Here is a 22,020-nt window from a genome sequence, read left to right as displayed (position 1 = left end):
ATTCAAATAATACGCTGTCTCAAAAAATGTAATTTTTGAAAACTTCGTAGTTCTACAGAATTCCCACCGCTTTAAGACGGTATTGCTCAAGTTTGAATAAATCTAATACAATTTTTTTGATATTTTTTTAAAGCCTAGTATGCAGTCTTTAAAAAACACTGAATTATTTTAGTTTAAAAATGATATAAACAATTTCTTTTTGAGAAAACTAAGAAAGATAACAAAAATGTAATACAAAAACCGAAAATTACCAGCTGAAAAAATGTATATACAGAGTGATCAAAACTTTTTTCTGTAAAACTTACCTAAAATTAATTTAATAATAAGCTTCAACAATAATAAATGTTCAACAAAAAAAATTTTTTTTAGCTCTTATACAGTATGTTTGCGTAACTTGGAACCTATTGATAACTTTTTTAATATCAGTTTTACGAAAAAAAGTTATTCTTTATAAAATACTCTGCATCGTATATAACATAAGATGCAACCATCAAATATCAAATTTTGTTAATTTTGTACGAAGTATGTCAAAAAATATGAATTTCACTCAAGAGTAAAGTACCTTTATATTTCACAGTATCGAAAATTTTTATAAAGAAAAGTTGTTTGGAATTAAAAACTATGTTTCAATATGTAATTATATCCTTCTAATCGAAAATTTGTTTTTTTTTAATATTGTTTCAAATTAATTATACCAAACATCATTAAATTTTCACTTATTATTTATGATAACTGATTTATTATTAATTTTATGAAGAAAGTTATTCGTCATAAATAGCTGTGCATGGTCTAACACTTAATATGCAAATATAAAATATTATATTTTATCAATATTATACGAGGAATTATGTAAAAAAATTGTATAAAAGTGTAATTGCATATTGACACATCGTTTTTAATTCTGAACAACTTTCCATAATAACAATTTTCAGTATTATGAAAAATATAGGTATCTTACTCCTCACTAAAATTTTTATTTATTGACATATTTTGTACAAAATTGATAAAAATTGATATTTTATGATTGCATTTAAAGTTTTAGAATATGCAGAGCTTTTTACTAAGAATAACTTTTTGATCCCATTGCAACAATATTTTGAATATTGAAGAGATAGATTTTGAATAATTTGTTCTTTCTTTCTAATAAATTTTAATTTTTAATATTATTGTGAAAATTATTTGTTTATCTTTTTTTTAAGAATGAAATTCCATAATTGTTTGATTGGATTCTACTTGTTTTTTATTTAAATATCCGCCATTTTGGATCCGCCATTTTGAAATTTAAATTTTTAATCTTTAATTCAGATTCAACTACCTGTTAAAAATAAAGACAATAAATGTTTTAGAAAAATGTTCTTTTTTATGTTCTTTTTAGAAAATCCGCATTTTGGATCCGCCATTTTATAGTTTATAATGTTCAACATTTAAGTTAGGTTTATCAAAGCTCTCAAAAATAAATATATGTAGAAATAAATACATTTTGTAAAGAAATTATGATTTTACAACTATTTTTTAAGTTATCCGCCATTTTGGATCTGCCATTTTATAATTTAAATTATCAAAATTTGATTCAGGTTCAGCAACCTCTCAAAAATATCCACATATATGTAAACAAACACGTTTTATAAAAAAAATCGGATTTTACAACTGCTTTTTAAGGAATTTTAGGAAAAAATCCGCCATTTTGAATTTGCAAATTGTAATGTCAGATTCGGGTTCAGCATAATCAAAACTAAAATAAAAACATTTTTTATCAAAATAAAATGTTGAATTCACCCATATTCTTAACATTATTTATACAAAACAATTGTTATTGTTTAAACAATTAATAAACAATTAGCGGCGAAATTTGTGAGTAGAACTTTTTACTTTAACATATTTATAAACCGACAAAAAAAGTTTTAGAAAAATATAACCTTGTTTGATTTTTTCCGAAACATTGTATCTTCTCGTTCTAATTGCACTCCCCTATTCCCGAAACATCGTTTTTGCAGTTCGCCCTTACTCCTCCAAGCTCTTGAATATGTCCTCATGGGACATGATAAAAAGTATGTAAAAATAAAATAAAAATTCCATTTTTATTCAGTTGCAATGCGAAGGCAAAACAATCTTATTTTTCAATTAGAATACGGAGCGCAGTCCAGCCCTCTCAATCGACGATTTTCGACTCTTGTTGGAGTCTTATCGGATAGAACGTAGGCCTGCTACTCCATACTCCAATTGACCAACACCGAGAGTTTATCCCCCACACCGCAACTGACGTGAATGGACTAGGTGACTAGCGCCATCTGGCAATTGAAAGATGAAGTAGTTTTCAATCCTAATAGCAATATTAATAATATTTAAAAATATTAAAATATTACTAAAATATTTTTATATTGAAAACTTATTGGTCCATTTTCTTGTTAACACCTCCAAGGCTTCTAAAATTTGCAAGCCAGATGGATGCTGAAGCGAAGAAGACAAGAGGGAATTCAAAAACTTACAATTCACGACCCCGTCTGTTCAGCTGGTAAATTCCAACAGAAAATAGACCTAGTTACTCAAAGAAGTAACGACCAATATAAAAATAAAATAAAATTTCCATTTTTATTCAGTTGCAATGCAAAGGCAAAACAATCTTATTTTTCAATTAGAATACGGAGCGCAGTCCAGCCCTCTGGATCGACGATTTTCGACTCTTATTGGAGTCATCATCGGAGATGAGACTTCTACTTCATCTTTCAATTGCCAGATGACGCTAGTCACCTAGTCCATTCACGTCAGTTGCGGTGTGGGGGATAAACTCTCGGTGTTGGTCACGTGGAGTACGGAGTAGCAGGTCTACGTTCTCTCCGATGAGACTCCAACAAGAGTAGAAAATCGTCGATTCAAGGGACTGGACTGCGCTCCGTATTCTAATTGAAAAATAAGATTGTTTTGCCTTCGCATTGCAACTGAATAAAAATGAAATTTTTATTTTATTTTTATATTGGTCGTTTCTTCTTTGAGTAACTATAGTCCATTCTTTCACGGTTTTTGCTCTAAATTTTAAAGAACCGCTTGGATTAACATGAAATTTGGCATACGCATAGCTTACATGTCAAAGAAAAAAAGTGATATTGTGCCGATGTGTGCTTTTGCCCTGGGGGTGACTTTCACCCCCTCTTGGGGGTGAAAAAATATATGTCCAAAACAAGTCCGGAAATGGGTAAACTGACTAATTTTAAGTAACTTTTGTTCTATAGAGCTTTTTCGCCAAGTCAACACTTTTCGAGTTATTTGCGAGTGAATATGTTCATTTTTCAACAAAATAACCACATTTTTAGACGGTTTTTCGCAAATAACTCAAAAAGTAAGTATTTTGTCGAAAAAACGTTCTTAGCAAAAATATAGCCTATAAAAAAGTTAAAAAAAATGGTGTACGCGTTAGGTCTCTGGATCTCGTAGAACCAGAGTTATAGCCAATGAAAAATAGATTCATATTCACCAAATTTCAAATAGAATATTTCGACGTGAAATATCCAAAAAATTAAGCACTTTTTGGGGAAAACCCAATATAACTTTTTTAAAGTATTTAAAAAAGCTTTATTTCTGTTTTTACGAAAAGTTTCTAGCATTAAATTTAAGCAAGTTACGCTCAAGATAAAGTTGGTCCCTTTTGTTTTTGCAAAAAAAAAATCGGGAAGACCACCCTTTAATTAGCAACTTAAATGAAATTAATCGTTGCCGCTCCACAAATTATTTTACTTATATTGTGTTTATATGATCTGTAAGTTTCATCGATTCAAAGTGCTTATGTTTGAAAAAATTTGGTTTCAAAATAAAATTTTTAAAAATTTAAATTTTGAAAATATGCTTTTTTTCAAAATAACTTAAAAATTGTTAGAGATACCAAAAATCTCGAAAAACAAAAAAAGTCAGATTTGCTTTTCTGAATATCATGTATTTTTTTGTTTTTTGTTAGACAAAAATTGATCAAGATTTGGTGTTTCTAAATTTGCATACATTCGTGATCATTGATTCGTTCAACCCCTTTTAACTACAGCACTTTCAATAATAAGGACTTTGAACCGATGAAACTTACAGATCATATAAACAATATATCACGAGTCAAGAAACTTGTGAAGTCGTTACGATTAAGTTCATTTAAGATGTTGTTCTGAAGCTATTTCCTTGTGGCATTTTTATGATTAATTATTTATATGGGAAATAAGCCACAATTAAAATGAAAAAAATAATTTTATTAACGTTTCGACGCCCAAATCGGGTGCCGTTGTCAACAATTTTGACAACGGCACCCGATTTGGGCGTCGAAACGTTAATAAAATTATTTTTTTCATTTTAATTGTGGCTTATTTCCCATATAAATAATTATTCATTTAAGATACTAATTAGGGGGTGATTTTCTCGATTTTTTTACCAAAACCAAAAGGGATTAACTTTATTTTGAGCGTAACTTGTTTAATGTTGATGCTAGAAATTTTTTTTATAAAACAAAAGTGAAGCTTTTTTTAAACACTTTAAATAAGTTGTAATGAGTTTTCCCCGAAATATGCTTCATTTTTGGTTATTTCACGTTAAAATATTCCATTTGGAATTTGACGAATATGAACCTATTTTTCATTAGCTATAACTCTGCTTCTACTAAATAAAAAGACGTGATATATACACTATTTTTTTAAATTTTTTATGGGCTATATTTTTGCTAAGAATGCTTTTTCGACAAAATACTTACTATTTGAGTTATTTGCGAAAAACCGTCTAAAAGCGTGGTTATTTTGTTGAAAAAATGAACATATTCACTGCCAAATAACTCGAAAAGTATTGACTTAGTGAAAAAATTCTATAGAACAAAAGTTAATTAAAATTAGCCAGTTTACCCATTTCCTGACTTTGTTTGGACGAATATTTTTTAACCCCCAAGAGGGGGTGAAAACCACCCCCAGGGCAAAAGCACATATCGGCACAATATCACTTTTTTTCTTTGACTTGTTAGCTGTGTGTATGCCAAATTTCATGTCAATCCAAGCGGTTCTTTAAAATTTAGAGGTTTTGCAATATTTTACCGTTAAAGAATGGACTACTAGGTCCATTTTCTGTTGGAATTTACCAGCTGAACAGACGGGGTCGTGAATTGTAAGTTTTTGAATTCCCTCTTGTTTTCTTCGCTTCAGCATCCATCTGGCTTGCAAATTTTAGAAACCTTGGAGGTGTTACCAGAAAAATGAACCAATAAGTTTTCAATTTAAAAATCTTTTAGTAATATTTTAATATTAATATTAATATTGCTATTAGGATTGAAAACTACTTCATCTTTTAAAAAGTATGTGTTTTTCCCGCCAGGCATTCATGAACCACTGACTCAACTGTATATCTCGTGTTATCAACTGTATTATCATATTTGTTAGTTAAATCATGATAATTTTCCATTTTAATTTTAGGTCTGCAACTGGTTGATAGCAGTGGGAATGGAACAACACGTCTCCAAATTTGCTGAATTGCAAGTCAATGGTAGTGCGTTGTTGCTGCTAACGTCAGCAGACTTCAAAATCTTAGGAATCACTAGCGATGACAAAAGTAGATTGAAACGAAAAATAAAAGAGCTCAAGATACAGGCTGAGAAAGAGAGGAAACAGATGGAACGAGACAGGAAAGAAAAGGAAAAACTGCAAAAGAAAGCGGATAAAGCCAATAAGAAGAAATAATTTGATATTTTTGGTCTGTGAGATTGTAAGTGATTGATGGTAAAATGTCAGTCATGCCATATATCTATCGTGGTTTACAGGTTGACGAGAAATTACCTGTTTGATACTATTGTGTCAGAGAGATCTTTTTAAATTTAATATTGCACAATTATTATTATTTTAACATTTTCAAATCCACCTACACGACTCCCGTGTTCACACTATTATATTATCAATCAGGTGCCACCGACACGACTACCGTGTTTACATTTCAACAATTCTCCAATGACTGTATAAATTGGCACATGATACAAATATCTGATATTGGCCTGGAGCTGAAAGTGTTTAACAGTTCGAAAAACTTAATAGATGAAGATTTTTCCATTGATTTTCTGCTATTCATTTCAGTGTTTGAGGATTCCTTACTATAACATATAGTAGGTTGTTAAATAAGTTTTTTCTATATAATCTCAGTACATTTGTCCTGAACTTGAACATACTTTGTCAATGAGTCACTTCAGCTATTGATGTCAATTTCCATCCCTCTATTCATCCCGTATTAAGGACTGTTACTTCTATCGACAGGAACGGTTGCAGAAGATCTACGAAAGCTATACTTCCTCTATTTGTCTTCCATTTATTTTAAGTTTAGTTTCTTCGCTGTTGTTTTTTAAGAGTTTTGTTTTTATACAGAGTGGCCCAAAGAAAAGAGTCCACCTCGATATTTGGCAGTATTTATCAGCTTTTAAGGAAATAAAAAAACAGGTCAGTTTTTCATCTAAGGGGGCACATTTTTATGGTACATATATCTGTCATTTGTCAACCCCCTCCCTTCCACTTCCCCCACCCTTTATTTTTAAATGGGGAATAGGGGTCGTGTGTTAGCTCATTTCAAAGGTTATTCAATTCTCTATTCAGTAATATTAACATTGACATAATCATTTACAGAGGGTGTCCAAGAAAAATTATTTTAAATTAAATTAATTGACAAAAAAAAGAAGAATGTACGTAATTTATTTAACCCAGAATACATTCTACTGCGGACAGAAAACAGAAAAAAATGTTTATTTGATAAATAAACATTGTTTGTTGCTTAAATTCAATATTCAACCTACCAAGAGACAGATGGGTGGCAGCTTGAACATTGAAATTAAGCGAAAAGCAATGTCTATTTATCAAAAAAAAAATTTTTCTGTTTTGTGACAGCAATAGAATGTATTTTGAATTAAATAAATTACATACATTCTTCTTTTTGTGTCAATTAATTTAATTAAAATATTTTTTTCTTGGACACCCTATATAAAAAATTATGTTAATGTTGATATTACTGAATAGAGAATTGAATAACCTTTCAAATGAGCTAGCACAGGACCCCTATTCCCTATTTAAAAATAAGGTGGGGGACATGGAAGGGAAGGGGTTGACAAATGACAGATATATGTACCGTAAAAATGTGTCCCCCTTAGATAAAAAATTGAACTGTTTTTTTATTTGCTTAAAATCTAATAAATACTGCCAAATATCGAGGTGGACTCTTTTGTTTGGCCCACTCTGTATATGTATCTTAAGGCTCATTACATTGGAGTATTTTTCAAGCTTGTCGATCTTCTTCTGCATATGGTAGTCATGTTTGGTTAGGAGACAAACGGCTATGGCGTCTGTGAGCTCGAGTATAAAAATATGGTTGATAGTGGAGCATTTAGCGCGAAAGCCTTCTTGGTTGCTTTTGAGTTTATTTAGCTCTGGCTTCAGTCTGTTCAATACGATCTTCGGCGTTGTTTCGGATATGGCGCTCAGCAGTGTTTTTACTCGCCAATTCTCTCATCTACTTCCCCCTTTTTTGGTATTATTATTCCCCTCATTCCATTCCTTTGGTAGTTCCCCATCGGACTATATATCTTGTTAAATAGTTTTTACTGATTCGTTTGCGTCGGCCTTTATTAAATCTATCGGTAGGTTGTCACTTGTAGCGGCTTTGCCATTTTTTAGTTGTTTTAGTGTTTTGTATTTCTTCTTTCGTAATTTTATATGTGCTAACGTTTAACTCCTTTATTTTATTTTCTTCGTCTATATCTGGCATTGCCTCGTGTTTGGAGTATATTTCTTTGAAGTGTTCTTTCCATCTTTGTATTTCATGCTTTAATTATATTATTTCCTTGTTTATCTTTAACTTGTTTTTTGACTACTTTGTAGTCAAATTTCGTATGATGGTATATTGTAAACTCATGTCGTTTTCTTGCACAGCTCTTTCTAATATTGTAATCATATTATTTACGTAAGTCCTTTTTTTCTAGCTTGCTTTTTAACTACTATATTTTTTCTTTGTATCTTTCTAGAGCTTTTCCTTCTTCGGTTGCTTCCTTTTGTAACATTCTTCTTTGATTTTCTTTCTTTCTTCTATTAGTTTAGTGAGTCTCAGCATATCCATTTTCTGTTTCCCCCTTTTTTTTTCATCCCAATGTTTCACTTGCAGTTTTTGACGTTATGTCCTTAAAGTTCCTCCACCAAAACTGATCACCACAAAAGCTCAAGAAACGCGTAGTTTTGGGCCAATTTGCATAAAGACTCTGCAAATTGGCCCAAACTAAGCGTTTCCAGAGCATTTATACTGAGAGTTTAACATGTTTTACACTTTAGGTTTTGACTCAATCTTCGAAGTGACGATTAAGAGACACATTTTTTGCTATTTATCTTTAACTACATGTGGTATTTTCTAATAGAGCAGTAACAGAAGAGATTTGCTTAACCCATCGGAGCCTATTTACCATAGTGTTAGGTAAAATTTCGCAGAGAGATTTGGCCTATTTGTAGTTCAAGGTTACCCCTTCTTGAAAGAACAACTCAAATTTAGTTTTATAATTATTTTCCAGTGTAATAACTTTTTGAATTTAGGGTTGGTTTTGTTTGTGCCAAAATATGGTCATTCGTTTCATGTAAATGCTTTATTTATTACTTTTTGCACTAGGATCCCTGTTTTTATTTTTAAAAGATTTTATACAAACTTCAATAAATAAATTGTACAGGTTTTCATAATATTTCAACTGTTGGTTTTTTCGTTATTACGCGAAGAATATGTGTGTTCCCAAATGGAACCGCTAGGTGGTTTGCTATGTCGTTTTCACTGTTATTTTTTTAATTTTCTTATTTTTAGAGAAATTTCTTTGAAAGAAGATCTCGATATAGCTTTCGAGGAAAACCAAAGTACTAACGATGTTTCTGCCGTTTACATAGAATCTTCAGCTAAAAACATTTTGGCAGACGAAGATCTGACCGATGAAGATGACACGGGTCTTATTGATAATCTAAATCATAACCAGTTATCTTCAGGCGCAAAAATTGTATTTTCGGATGATACTAGAATCGGCGGCACTGCTGAAGACATGATCATAGAGGAAAACACTTAGGTCCACCCCGTACTAGCAGAGCAATTCCATCTGCGCCAACTTCAACTGGTGGAGGTCTAATTATGTTCACGCGGTAGCAAAATGCAGATTTTTCCGAAAAAAGGGGATTTGGTTCCTACAGTGTATGATTTTCCAGAGTCTGATTACCCAAAGTATGCTGGTTCAAGCCCTACAGAACTTCTAGTTGGATTACACCAACTAGACCTGTTAAAAGGTTTTCAAAACAGGAGAAAAAAAAACGTTGTTCTGTGGCTATTTCGTTCACAATACAATAATAATATACGTTACACTGATTTGATGGAGAGCAATGTATCTTGCTATCGAATTAGAATCCGTTGCAAAAAAATGGTATTGCTCATTTTTACATACCTAGTGGACACGAACATTCAAAATGCATGGAAGTTCTATGGAAAATCTGATCGTTACATTCGCCACTTGGAATTTACACGGACTGCTATCCAAACGTATCTAATAAGATATAAAAACCCACCGAATCATCAGGAAGAGTGTCCGCAGCTGCAAGAAGTGACTCTTGAATTGGATGTATTCGGTACGACGCACAGTGGGGCAAGAGACAACATAAGTTGGCATTAAATCATTGTCGATATATTTATGGCCAATTTTTTTTTTCAAATATTATAAGTTGTGTGTACATAAAAAAACGATTTTTTTCAAAGTTTTCTTCTTCTCAATGTGCCTATCCGTGACTAATGTTGGCGATCATCATGGCAATCTTTATTTTATCTGCAGCAGCGCGAAAAAGCTGCACAGATGTTGTGCTAAAGCAGGTTCTGAAGTTCTTTAACCAGGATGTTCTTCTTCTTCCTGAGCCTCGCTTTACAAATATTTTCCCTTGAAGGACGGATTGTTCAAAAAATGTTTTGCTCAAAATTTTCAAAGCTGAATGTCCATAGTTACTACCGATATTGATTTAAATGATATTTGAAGTTTAGTCATTTTTATTTTATATCTTATGTATTTATTATTATCTAATATTATTTATATCTCAAAACAATTGTGTTAACATTATTTTTGAAAAATTGCTTAACCAAATTGTTCTTTAAAACCATTTACCGCATATTTATAAGAATAACATAAAATTTTGTAGGTAAAATATTGAAAACTTAAACTACAGATCATCATCAGAATCATCAGATGTGACGTCAACATCTTGCACATTCGGAGATTTGAACATAATATATTATGCACTAATATGCAGTGCTTCCACTGGCAGGTGTTCTAATTTCTTTCTTTTTATGTTTCTTTTGCTTGTGATCAGTGGATCACTACTAATCAACAAAAAGTGGAATACATCGTTTGCATCTACTACACTTTCTTGAATTATTATGCTTGAATTATGCAAATAACGAAAAATTAGAATAGAGTATTATTCAATTTAATTAGGTCAAAGTTAAAATGACTTTCTAAAGAATAATACTCAAGCTTTCAAAATAAAACAAAATTAAAGTTGGATCAGTCTGGGAACACTAACAAATCACTTGCTCTTTTTGAAAAATGCATATTTTGATATTTTGTACAGGTAATTTTAAACAATACATTATAAGAGACTATATTTACTTAATTATTATATCACATCTGTAATAATATTGTCACTTTCCTGAAGATCAAATATCCGTAGCCAATTTTACTAGTAAATTAACTTTTCACTTGAAATAAGTGGATCAAACGTAAGTCGAATCACGTTATCGCGGCCTATGCATTGTTAACACGGGACCATGTGCCCTTTGCGACGCATCGCAACTGGTGGAGGGGGATTTAATGCGACAGAAAATACTGCATTTAGTATTTTCATTTTATGCCAACTTTTTAGCTCTCCTGCCCCACTGTGCGACGGATGAAATAATTTTGTGGTTTCTATACCAGAACACAAAAGAAGAAGAAGCGAACGACTTGGATTTTTAAACCGGGGTAAAATAATATGCTGCAAATCTGGTATGGTCCTTTGTACTGACTGTTTTCGCAATTTTCATATCAAGTAGCTCTTAACGAACATCTATCGGGTTCGCGCCTGGTGGTCCCATATGGGAACAGTGCTTTTCTCCATTACTATTTCATTTACAAACAATTTTCTTCTTACGTTGTGTACAGAATACTGTTATATTTAAAGATTTTTAATAAATTTTGTCGATAACAAAAAATTTTTTCTCGCCTATAATGGGTTAGTAGGAAAATTTTTACAATCACCTTTAGGAAAAGTTCCGAAAGTTGAAAAAAGTCTAGTAATTGAGCACTTTTAGTACATTCTATTACCATCTGTCAAGTTTTCACAATTCAATCAAAAAGTTTCTCCATTCTTAACTTAATTATGTAGCACGATTATTAAGTAATTGTTATTTAACCCATTCAGCAGTTCCGTATCACTTTCAAGGTACTTTTAAGGTGCTTGAAATTAAAAAACTGATATTTCTAGGAGGCTAATAAATTGAGCAGGGACTGTATATGGCAAACAATTCTCGTCACCTGGCCACGATTTTCGCAGTGTGGTCATTGTTGAGAGTGCCAGAGTATATAAGATTATATTGTTCCTTGATCTTGTCAAATATACCTAAGTCAAAACAAAAATGTATGGATTTGTTTTAGAAATTGTATTGTGTATTATACAATGTGCTCGTTCTAGCATAGTTAGTATATTATAAAAAAAAATGTAAATATATTTGAAACAAAAGTGTGTATGTTTTAGAAGCATTTAAAAATTATGTACTTGTTTATATAAGTATGGATATTCCTGTTTACAATTTTAAGTTCCTTTTATTCGGAAAACATATACATTTATCAATGTATCAGACTTTGTTAGCTGCATGGACTTGGTATTTAGCTATCGATAGCTAAATTGACTATTTAGCTTAGCGTATCGGTTACTTTTAAAAGTTTTTACAAAATGGATCAAACTTTTTTATAACAAAACAGTATTTACAAACAAAACAATACATTTATTTTACCGTTGAATAAGAATTAATTTGTGATTAAGGCAGCTTTTTTCAAGTAATAAATAGTATTCCTAATGTTCCTTATTAGTGACATTTTTCATTAATGTTTTGGTATTACTTGTATGTATAACTTTATTAACCCATTCGCTTTGTTGCCTATCGAATAAGGATGGAACTCGTCTAGATTTCTGTTGAACGGCACCTGACTGAAGTAGCCATATAACGCGCTGGTGCGTGATTGGCAGCGAATGGGTTAAGCTATTAAGATCCCATTTTTTTTAATTATAACAGTTTATAGCCTTGTAAGAGGGCGACGTAATGAGAAGGTGAAAATGTCCTGTCTTTACTGTCTAAAAGTTTTTGTACCAAACTACGGCATGTATCGCGCCACTTAGGGCTTAAGATAGTAAGGAGACCTGGTAACCTTACGTTTCACCTTAGCTGTCAAAGTTTGCAGTCACATTTCACATCAAACGTGATAGTCCAAGAGGCAGCGCTGAAAAATTTCTCTATATTTGCTAAAGCTAGTTATTTCACAGTTGATTACTGTGATTGTGTAGAGAAACATACTGCGGTCGGTCAGGCGAAACGTAGAACAGGGGTTACTGAGAGGGTATCGAAGTTGCTTTCCTACGAAGGTAATTAAATCCATTTACTAAGGCTGAAAATCAGTACACACATTCTAAATTGAATATAAATAAAAGTTCAGTTCAATAGTCGGTCAGCAGTATGACGGGACAGAGCCGGTCGGTCGGCCCCAATGAATGTACAGAGTTATTCACTATATTTTGGCCTCTCTCTAAACTGCTTTATTTACAGAATTAGAAAAAAATGTAAAATACAAAACTTGTTCGATTTTTTAATTATGATTTTTTTACATATCGTCGTTGCGCGAGCAAAATCTGCTATGTGTAAAAAACTAAATTTTACAGGGGAGACATAAAACTGTGATTTTTACCTCACCTGAACACATAGCAGATTTTAACCAAATGTTTATAACTTGGTTAATTCTATTCATAACCTATAGCAGATTATACCAATGTGTTAAGAATTAAATTTTGAGCTGTGCTCATAACTCAATTTCACCAAAAAATGAAAAATGTACATAGCAGATTTTACCCGCACAACGACGATATATATCGTACTAGTGGCGTCATCCATCTGGGCGTGATGACGTAATCGACTATTTTTTAAATGAGAATAGGGGTCACGAGCTAGCTCATTTGAAAGGTTATTCAATTCCCTATTCAGTAATATAAACATTAACATGATTGTTTATACAGGGTGTCTAGAAAAAAATTTTTAATTAGATTAATTGTTTAATTAATAATTAATAATTAAAAAAATGTTTATATTACTGCATAGAGAATTGAATAACCTTTCAAATGAGCTAGCACACGACCCCTATTCTCATTTAAAAAATAGTCGATTACTTCATCACGCCCAGATAGATGACGTCACTAGAACGATATACATATCAAAAAATCATAATTAAAAAATCGAATAACTGTTGTATTTTATATTTTTTTCTAATTGTGTAAATAAAGCAGTTTACAAGGGGGTCAAAATATAGTGAATAACCCTGTACATTCATTGGGGTCGACCGACCGGCTCTGTCCCGTCATACAGCTGACCGACTATAATAACTTTTATTTATATTCAATTTATGTGTACTGATTTTCAGCCTTAGTAAATGGATTTAATTACCTCCGCAGGTAAGCAACTTTGACAAGCTGTCAGTACCACCTGTTCTACGTTTCGCTTGACCGACCGCAGTATGTTTCTCTACACAATCACGGTAATCAACTGTGAAAAAACTAGCTTTAGTAAATTCAGAGAGATTTTTCGGCGCTGCCTCTCCGTCTATATTTGACATCGAACTGTCAGGGCGCGCGAGTGGTGCCGGAGCCATAACAAAAAGTGTGCTGAAATGGCTACCTGATTATGATCTGTCGTGGATGATATAAAATAGAGACCACCATATTCCTATTATCGATTTTAACAACTTAAATACCAATTCCATGCATGTGATTTTTTTATTTTAAGGTAGCATAAGGTTAATTTATTTATTGTTTTTTTAATATTTTATCAACATGCAATTTTAATATACTAACGTTGTGATAATCAATTTTATATTTTGAAATTTACATTAAGTATTATTATCTATTTTTCTTTTACTTTGTATATACGGTTCCAGAATAAGATATTTCTCATACTGTGTCACCCATTTTAATTGGAAACCTGCCTGCAGAATTTGAGGTTGTCAACTGATTTCAACGAGTATTTTAGTTACATTGATAAAATATGTAGTTCATGACAAAATTTAAAAAGGTCATTTCAGTTTGCAGGTGCAGGTGATATCACTGTAGTTCTTCGTAATTGAAAATAGAGAAAATTTGTTAGCTATTTTTTATTAAAAAAATTGTTATATGCAAATAATTATGATGTAAATTATGTAAAAATCAACTGAGAATATTTGAGCGCGAAATACTAAGGAAGATATTTGGACCAACCCAATGCAGCGATGGTTCGTGGATAATTAAAATGACCCACGAGCTGGATGAACTAATGCGGAGCGCAGATATTATTAGATTTGTAAAGTCACAAAGACTAATCTGGCTTGGTCACCTAAAAAGAATGCCAGATAATCGAGCTGTAAAAGTAATCCAGAGATGTTACTAGGATCATCCAGAGTTACTAGGACCATCTTCTCCCGGTAAGGGTGGTTAACCCTTATCCGAGGAGTGGAATGATTAATAGTCGTATCACTGCTTAAGTTGTTTTATTATACTTGCATGAGTATAAGCTGGTAGCAAGCTACGCGACGTCGTCTCGCGGAGTGGAGATGATACTATTTGAATATGAATAATCTTACGTCTAAGAAAGTATAATGACGAATGTGGAATGTGGATTCCCTTACTATGTTTTGATTGTATAAGTATATTTGAAAGTGCCGAGTCAGCGGCGACCCTGAAAGGTGTTTATAGTAAACACCGACCGTGACTGTATGTATAACTACTCCTCACAATCTAGGTCAATAATATTTATGTAACGAAAGATATTTGTTTATGATAACATTTAAATAATTGAAAGAAATTAACGTAGATAATTAAAGGGTGTTTTAAAAGATATCTAATAAGTACAGATGAATTCTTGTACAGCCCCAAGGAAACAGAACAAGAGGAAGGCCCAGTAAAAGATGGATAGACGATGTAGAAGGGGAGCTTAAAACCATGAACATCAGGTATAGGCTATTGATTATGTACTATTGAAAGGAACTACAACGTTAACGGGGTTTTATTATTTCACATGGTCAATGAATCTCTATACAGTAGAGCGTCGATAATCCGAACCCTGGTAATCCGAACGATCGCTAATCCGAACGCAAAAAAATTATAAAATTAAAAAATATGATCACGGACTGAACTTTTGGATTTAATATGACAATATGGGCAAAATATGACCGCAAATTTTTGTTTTGTTAATGCAGAAATATATATACAATTTATTATGCAGGTGTTTTATTCCTTGTAACTAAAACGTATGTAATACATATGTATGTACTATGTTTATGAGCTTTGTATGTATTTTGAACATATGTTCGATAATCCGAACAATTTGATAATCCGAACTACCCCTGTACCAATTAGTTCGGATTATCGACGCTCTACTGTATATGAAAAAATCGCGGAGTGCTACCATTTAAAGAGGTGCGTTTTTGAGAAATGGGTGAATTAGTCCCTGGCCACAGGTTACATTAGGGTGAGTTCTATGCACTTTTGGTACAAACAAGTCTACATAAAAATTGTTCCTGGTTAAATTTTTTATCTAAATATAACTTTTTAAAGTCAAAGATACTTTTTTTTTACAAAAATATATTCAAAAGAAAAAGCACAAAGAAACACAAAAGAAAGAAATTTTGTTTTTTGTCCCATAACTTTTGTCCACGGGCATATAGGTATAGACATTGCTTCACATAAAAAAAGCTTACATATTTTCTCTTTAAAATGATGTTTGGTAGAGGTCATTAGGATTTACAGTTTTCTAAATATGATTTTTCAAAGATCGCCACTCACAGAAATTTTGGGCAATTTTCCTTGTTATTTCGCAAATATTGTTCTGTAACTTTTTTCTACGTAACTTTAGGCATATGCAATGGTACATGTAAGAGGAATAGAAATCAATTACCTTTAAAATGTTCTACTGTATAATGTTGTACGACTTCTTTTAAAGAGGTTATCTTTTTCAAAATTTTATACTTTTAACGAGTTTTTATATTTTTTACGATTATTTTTTAAATTTCCCATTATAACTTTTTTTTCTACATTTAGGTATATGTATATCATATAATAAAAAAGAAAGCTTATTCTGTTTACTTTAAAATGGTGTATTATAAAAAATTCTAGGATTATTTTTGAATAAGATGTTTTTCAAAATGTAATAAGTAGGTACTTGCAACGATTTTTGATTTTATAATTATTTTTTAAATTTCTCATTATAACTTTTTTATGTGATTGTCTGTTATGATTTAATCTTATTTTTTATAGGTAATACTTTGGATCCACTTGACTCGGCCGGGCAAACTTCAAAATATGGATTAATTCCAATATTTACTGTAAAAGCTTCTGTACCAAAAGCTTTGCTTGAAAAAATAGAATGTAACTGTACCAAAGGATGTACAAAAAACTGCGGTTGTAGGAAGATAGGAATTAGTTTTTCAATATTCTGCAAAGGGTGCATGTGTATGGGTACTAATTGTGGGAACTCTAAGATAACTGAGGTGTCAGAGGAAGATATTGAAGCTAATGCTAACGAAGAGATGGACTTTGATTTTGAACATTTTTTAAATGTCAACGTTTAAATAATTTTAAATAATACAGGTAAAAAATATCAAAGAATTACTCGGTTTCCATTATTTAATTATAGTTGATACACCATTTTAAAGAACAGAAAGTAAGCCCTCTTTATTGAGCAATATATAGTATATTCATGTACAAGAAAAAAGTTATAATGAGAAATTTCAAAAATAATCGTAAAAAATAATATTTTTATGTTAGGTATTATATAATATATAATATAATAATATATTATATAATATATAATATAATATTATATAATATGTTATATAATAATATTATTTTATTTTTATATTATATTATAAAAAATCGTTAAAAGTATAAAAGCTTGAAAAACCATAATCTCTTTTAAAAAAGTCGTACAACGTTATACAGTAGACCATTTTAAAGGTAATTGATTTCTGTTCCTATTACGTGCACCATTGTATATACCTAGAGTTACGTAGAAAAAAGTTACAGAACAATATTTGCGAAATAACAAGGAAAATTGCCCAAAATTGCTGTGAGTGTCAAACTTTGAAAAATCATATTTCGAAAACTATAAATCCTAATTACCTCTACTGAACAACATTTTAAAGAAGAAGTATGTAGGTTTTTTTCTGTAAAGCAATGTCTATACCTATATCCTCGTGGACAAAAGTTATGGGACGAAAAACAAAATTTCTTTCTCTTGGGTTTCTTTGTGCTTTTTCTTTTAAATATATTTTTGTAAAAAAAACTATCATTGACTTCAAATAGTGATATTTAGATAGGAAATTTAACCAGGAACAATTTTTATGTAGATATGTTTGTACCAAAAGTGCATAGAACTCACCCTGATGTAACCTGTGCCCAGGGACTAATTCACCCATTTCTTAAAAACGCACCCCTTTAAATGGTAGCACTCCGCGGTTTTTTCTTATATAGATGTCCATTGGCCATATGAAATAATAAAACCCCGTTAACGTTGTAGTTCCTTTTAGCCACCTTATTTTGAATATAATCAATAGCCTAGTAGTGGCGAAGGAAAGTATCCGACAGGGCAGAATGGAAGAACATTGTTAAGAAGACCAAGACTCACAAAGGGTTGTAGCGCCATTAGAAGAAGAAATTATGTAAAAATATAAATAATGAAGTCAGAACAGCTTACAGTCTACAGCTTGTATCCACTAAAATGCATTAACTATACATTTTTCAATTTAAAACATAATAAAAGACTTCTTCTCGTGGATGTCTCCCTTACTGGAGGTTAGCAACTACACTGGCAAATCTATCTCTATCCAATTGCTCTAAACAAAGATGTTGAATCAAGGCCGGTCCAGTCTCTGATATTTCTAAGCCATAAAATGGGGCGCTACAGGACCCCGTTTTCCTACAATCTTACCCTGGATGATCAGTTGCGTGAGGAGGGAATTTTGTTTCTCATGTGTCACAGGTAACTAACTTTTTTAACTTCGGTGATTTTTAGCAGCTCTCTATCTGTACCTATTCTCCTCAGAACATTTTCGTTGTAGTCCTGTCGCCAAGGGGGGTACAACGGCCTCCTTAATTCAGATGGACTTACCCAAGTTTTTTTTTATATATTTTGACCCGTAGAATACGAATTTTTTGGGTAACAGTTGATCCGGATGTCGATAAGATTGTTATAGACAAAGAACTTGAGGAATTACATAACAGCGATTTCTCGCAAAACAAAACATCTTTTTGTATTTTTTGGGTCATTTTAAGCAAAAAATATGCCTACAAGTTTTTTCGTAGAATGCATAGTTTTCGAGATACCGCGGTTGAACTTTCAAAAAAAAGAAAAATTGCAATTTTTGAACCCGAATAACTTTTGATTAAAAAATAAAGTAGCAATTCTGCTTACCGCATTTGAAAGTGTAAGTCAAATTATATCGGTTTTGATTATTTGCATTGCTAAAAATTAATTTTTTTATTGTTAAAAAAAGCTATAAACACATAGTGTTTCCCGTGCCTAATACATGCGTTTTAACGCATGCTACGTAGAAATTGCCTCGCTTGCACTTGTAGCTACTCTACCTATTCGTTCGATTTTAAATGAGAAAGCATTGAAAACATCACTCACGCACTAGGTGTTTATAGCTTTGTTTAACAGTAAAATAATAAATTTTTAGCAATGCAAATAATCAAAACCGATATAATTTGACTTAAACTTTCAAATGCGGTAAGCAGAATTGCTACTTTATTTTTTAATCAAAAGTTATTCGGGTTCAAATATTGCAATTTTTCGATTTTTTGAAAGTTCAACCACGGTTATCTCGAAAACTATGCATTCTACGAAAAAACTTGTAGGAATATTTTTTGCCTAAAATGACCCAAAAAATACAAAAAGATGTTTTGTTTTGCGAGAAATCGCTGTTATGTAATTTCTCAAGTTCTTTGTCTATAACAATCTTATCGACATCCGGATCAACTGTTACCCAAAAAATTCGTATTCTGCGGGTCACAATATATAAAAAAAAACTTAGGTAAGTCCATCTGAATTAAGGAGGCCCTTGTACCCCCCCTGGCGACAGGACTATTGGTGGTGTGGGTTATCCAATGTACTTTTAAGATACTTCTATAAAGCCAGAGCTCAAAGTCTTCTAAATTATTCATGAGCGTTATGTTGAGGCCTCCGTTCCATACAAAAGTATTGACCATACATAGCAATGCAGAAAACGACATCTATGGTTAATATTAAGTTTACTGTTATAAATATGCTTTTCATTTTAATAAAGCCTTCTTGGGCTACCGACAAGGTAGCCAACCGAACCACTAATCTTAAATAATTAATCAGCATCCAGTATGGCGTACTAAAACAACAAATTATTTCTGAGGTAAAGTTTAAGTAAAACTTTACCTTTCAATTGCCAGATGACACTAGACACCTAATCCATACACGTCAGTTGCAAACTTTCATGGTATGGTCACTTCGAGCAGAGAGCAGCAGGCCTACGCCTCTCCGGTGATGACTCGAATAAGAGTCGAAAATCGTCGATTCAGAGTGTTGCGATGCGCTCCCTGTTCTAAGTGAAAAATAAGATTGTTGTGCCTTCGCATTGCAACTGAATAAAAATGGTATACATTTTTATTTTACTTTAAATTATTTCTCCTTTTTTGGATGACATTTCAACACAACTTCTTAGTATTTTGGAACAATTTTTTGTGGGTTTTATCCCACAATGTCTGTGATGCCATTCACAATCATTTGATTGGTAAAATTTCTTCTCTTGTTTTTTTTTTGTATAGACATGACTGTCTATTTTTTTCAATGTGCCTCTCGTCATCCTTAGTACTCTATTTGTTTTCATTCCATTCTACTCTTCTTTTTCTTACCCAGTTATTAATGGTCTCCATCTTGCATCTCCGTCATATCTACTTCTTACTCCGTACTTCTTTGATAAAGTTTATTTGTCCAAATGATCAAATTCCAAATTGATGAATAGAAGCCACATCTATTTGAATGCACTCTAAATCCAGTAGCGTACTAATGATTTAGTAAAACAAAAATTTGACTACGAAAAAGTATTGTCGTACCCTCTCAAAATTTTTAGAAACCCTTTGAATTTTGTCCCGATGAACATTTTTTTTATTTGACAATTAAAAAATTGTTGAAATCAATCTGTAACTTCAAATTTTACGATGTTTTTTTTTTCGATTTAAATGGGTCACACTATGTACCCAAACGGTGTCATATTAGATAGTAGTTTATTTGCACGTTGTAGTTTATTCAGATCACGTTTATTTTTATATAGTGTTTCTCATACATATATACATATTTCAGTATTATGTAAGATTGTTAGAGATAATATTTGAAATAATCAATAAACGATCTCAGTTCCTTCTTATTCTGGAACAGTAATTTTAAAAATATTTTGAATCGAAAGTATGTGATCATTTGTAAAATAGAAAATGTGTTGATGTATTCGATCTTGTTGACTATTGTTTTCTTATATTTGGTTTATTATTCTGTTATGTTTCATTTCATTTTCAAATTCACAATAAATTCTTAGCTTTCGACTTTTTACCAATGATGATGCATTTTTCTTTTTCTCCTGCTATAGTCGGTTCGCTACACATTCGCGACACAACTGGCTGGTGATTTTAGTAGGTAATTTTTTTGTTTTTTGCCAATTTTGCCAAAATTGACCAAATTACTAACTATTTAGTAATGATTTTTTACCAATTTTACGAAATTGGCAAAATTACTTAATAAAATCACTAGCCAGTTGCGTCTGAGTTTAGCGAACCGACTATACCTTACAAATATACAATCCAAACTAAACCTATACCCTGTTCCTATCTCTATGAGCAAAGTATTTATCATCAGTAGGGTGCTAACCCTACTGAAGACTTCCTCCTCCTTTATCCGAGCTTGGGATAAGCAAACAGTACTGTTAATAAGAGACTCTGTCAAACCAACAGCACTATTGGCGGAGTTTTACTCAACGCTTCTCAAAAGAACTGGAGCATGATTTTTACGATTTACAAAAATATGGGGTTTTATTAGAAGTCAAAGAGCGGAAGTGAAGTAATAGACCAGGGCGCATCTGTAAAAATATTAGTACATTTGGACGTTGAAATGACTCAAATTTTTTTGCAGAAATTGCTTAAAAATAACTCAAATAATAATATTTGAGTTATCCTCCCTCTCAAAAAGGTCCGGAACATTGTTTAAATAATCAAAATGTCAAAAAATGAAAGAAAAATACGATTTTTTTTATTCGTTTTTTGATTATAACTTTAAAAGTATTCATTTCCGAGAAAAGTTGAACTGACATAAAAGTTGCGTAATTAAATTTCCTACAATATAAAATTGCTTAAAAATTTAAAAAATCGTCACCCTTTTTGCAAAATATCAATAATTGCGAAAAAACCATTCAAAAACAAGTATTCGCATTTTACGTTTTTCAACCATTTATTCTACACTTAGGACTTTCATATTTCACCCAGAAAAACTTTATGATACAGTAAAACAGCACTGTAAATTTCCTTAAGATCGGTTCAATAGATTTTGCAAAATAAATTTTGCAATTCAGCTTTCGCAAAAAAAATTCATTTTTTCAAAATGTTACAGGATTGAAAATAAAGCAGATAGCAAGTTGAAAATTTTTTTGCGTATAGAAGTGTAATGTTTGCAATTTGCCAAATTAAAATCGATTAA

At 31.7% G+C, this 22,020-nt stretch overlaps 1 protein-coding gene across 4 annotated transcripts in view; it reads left to right on the top strand.

The window, feature by feature from the left end:
* Nucleotides 1-20,890, top strand: part of LOC114343319 (uncharacterized) — a 137,528-nt gene extending 116,638 nt beyond the window's left edge. For all 4 annotated transcript variants that reach the window (XM_028294142.2, XM_028294149.2, XM_028294134.2 and 1 more), the window contains one exon: nt 5,424-20,890. In XM_028294142.2, coding sequence (XP_028149943.2) covers nt 5,424-5,687 — 264 coding nt within the window. In that variant the 3' untranslated portion in view covers nt 5,688-20,890. The remainder of the gene's footprint in view (nt 1-5,423) is intronic.
* The last annotated feature ends 1,130 nt before the right edge of the window (nt 20,891-22,020 follow it).

This window comes from Diabrotica virgifera, chromosome 5, assembly GCF_917563875.1.
Source record: "Diabrotica virgifera virgifera chromosome 5, PGI_DIABVI_V3a".
NCBI classification, from domain to species: Eukaryota; Metazoa; Arthropoda; class Insecta; order Coleoptera; family Chrysomelidae; genus Diabrotica; species Diabrotica virgifera.
This window is presented reverse-complemented; position numbering and strand designations above follow the sequence as displayed.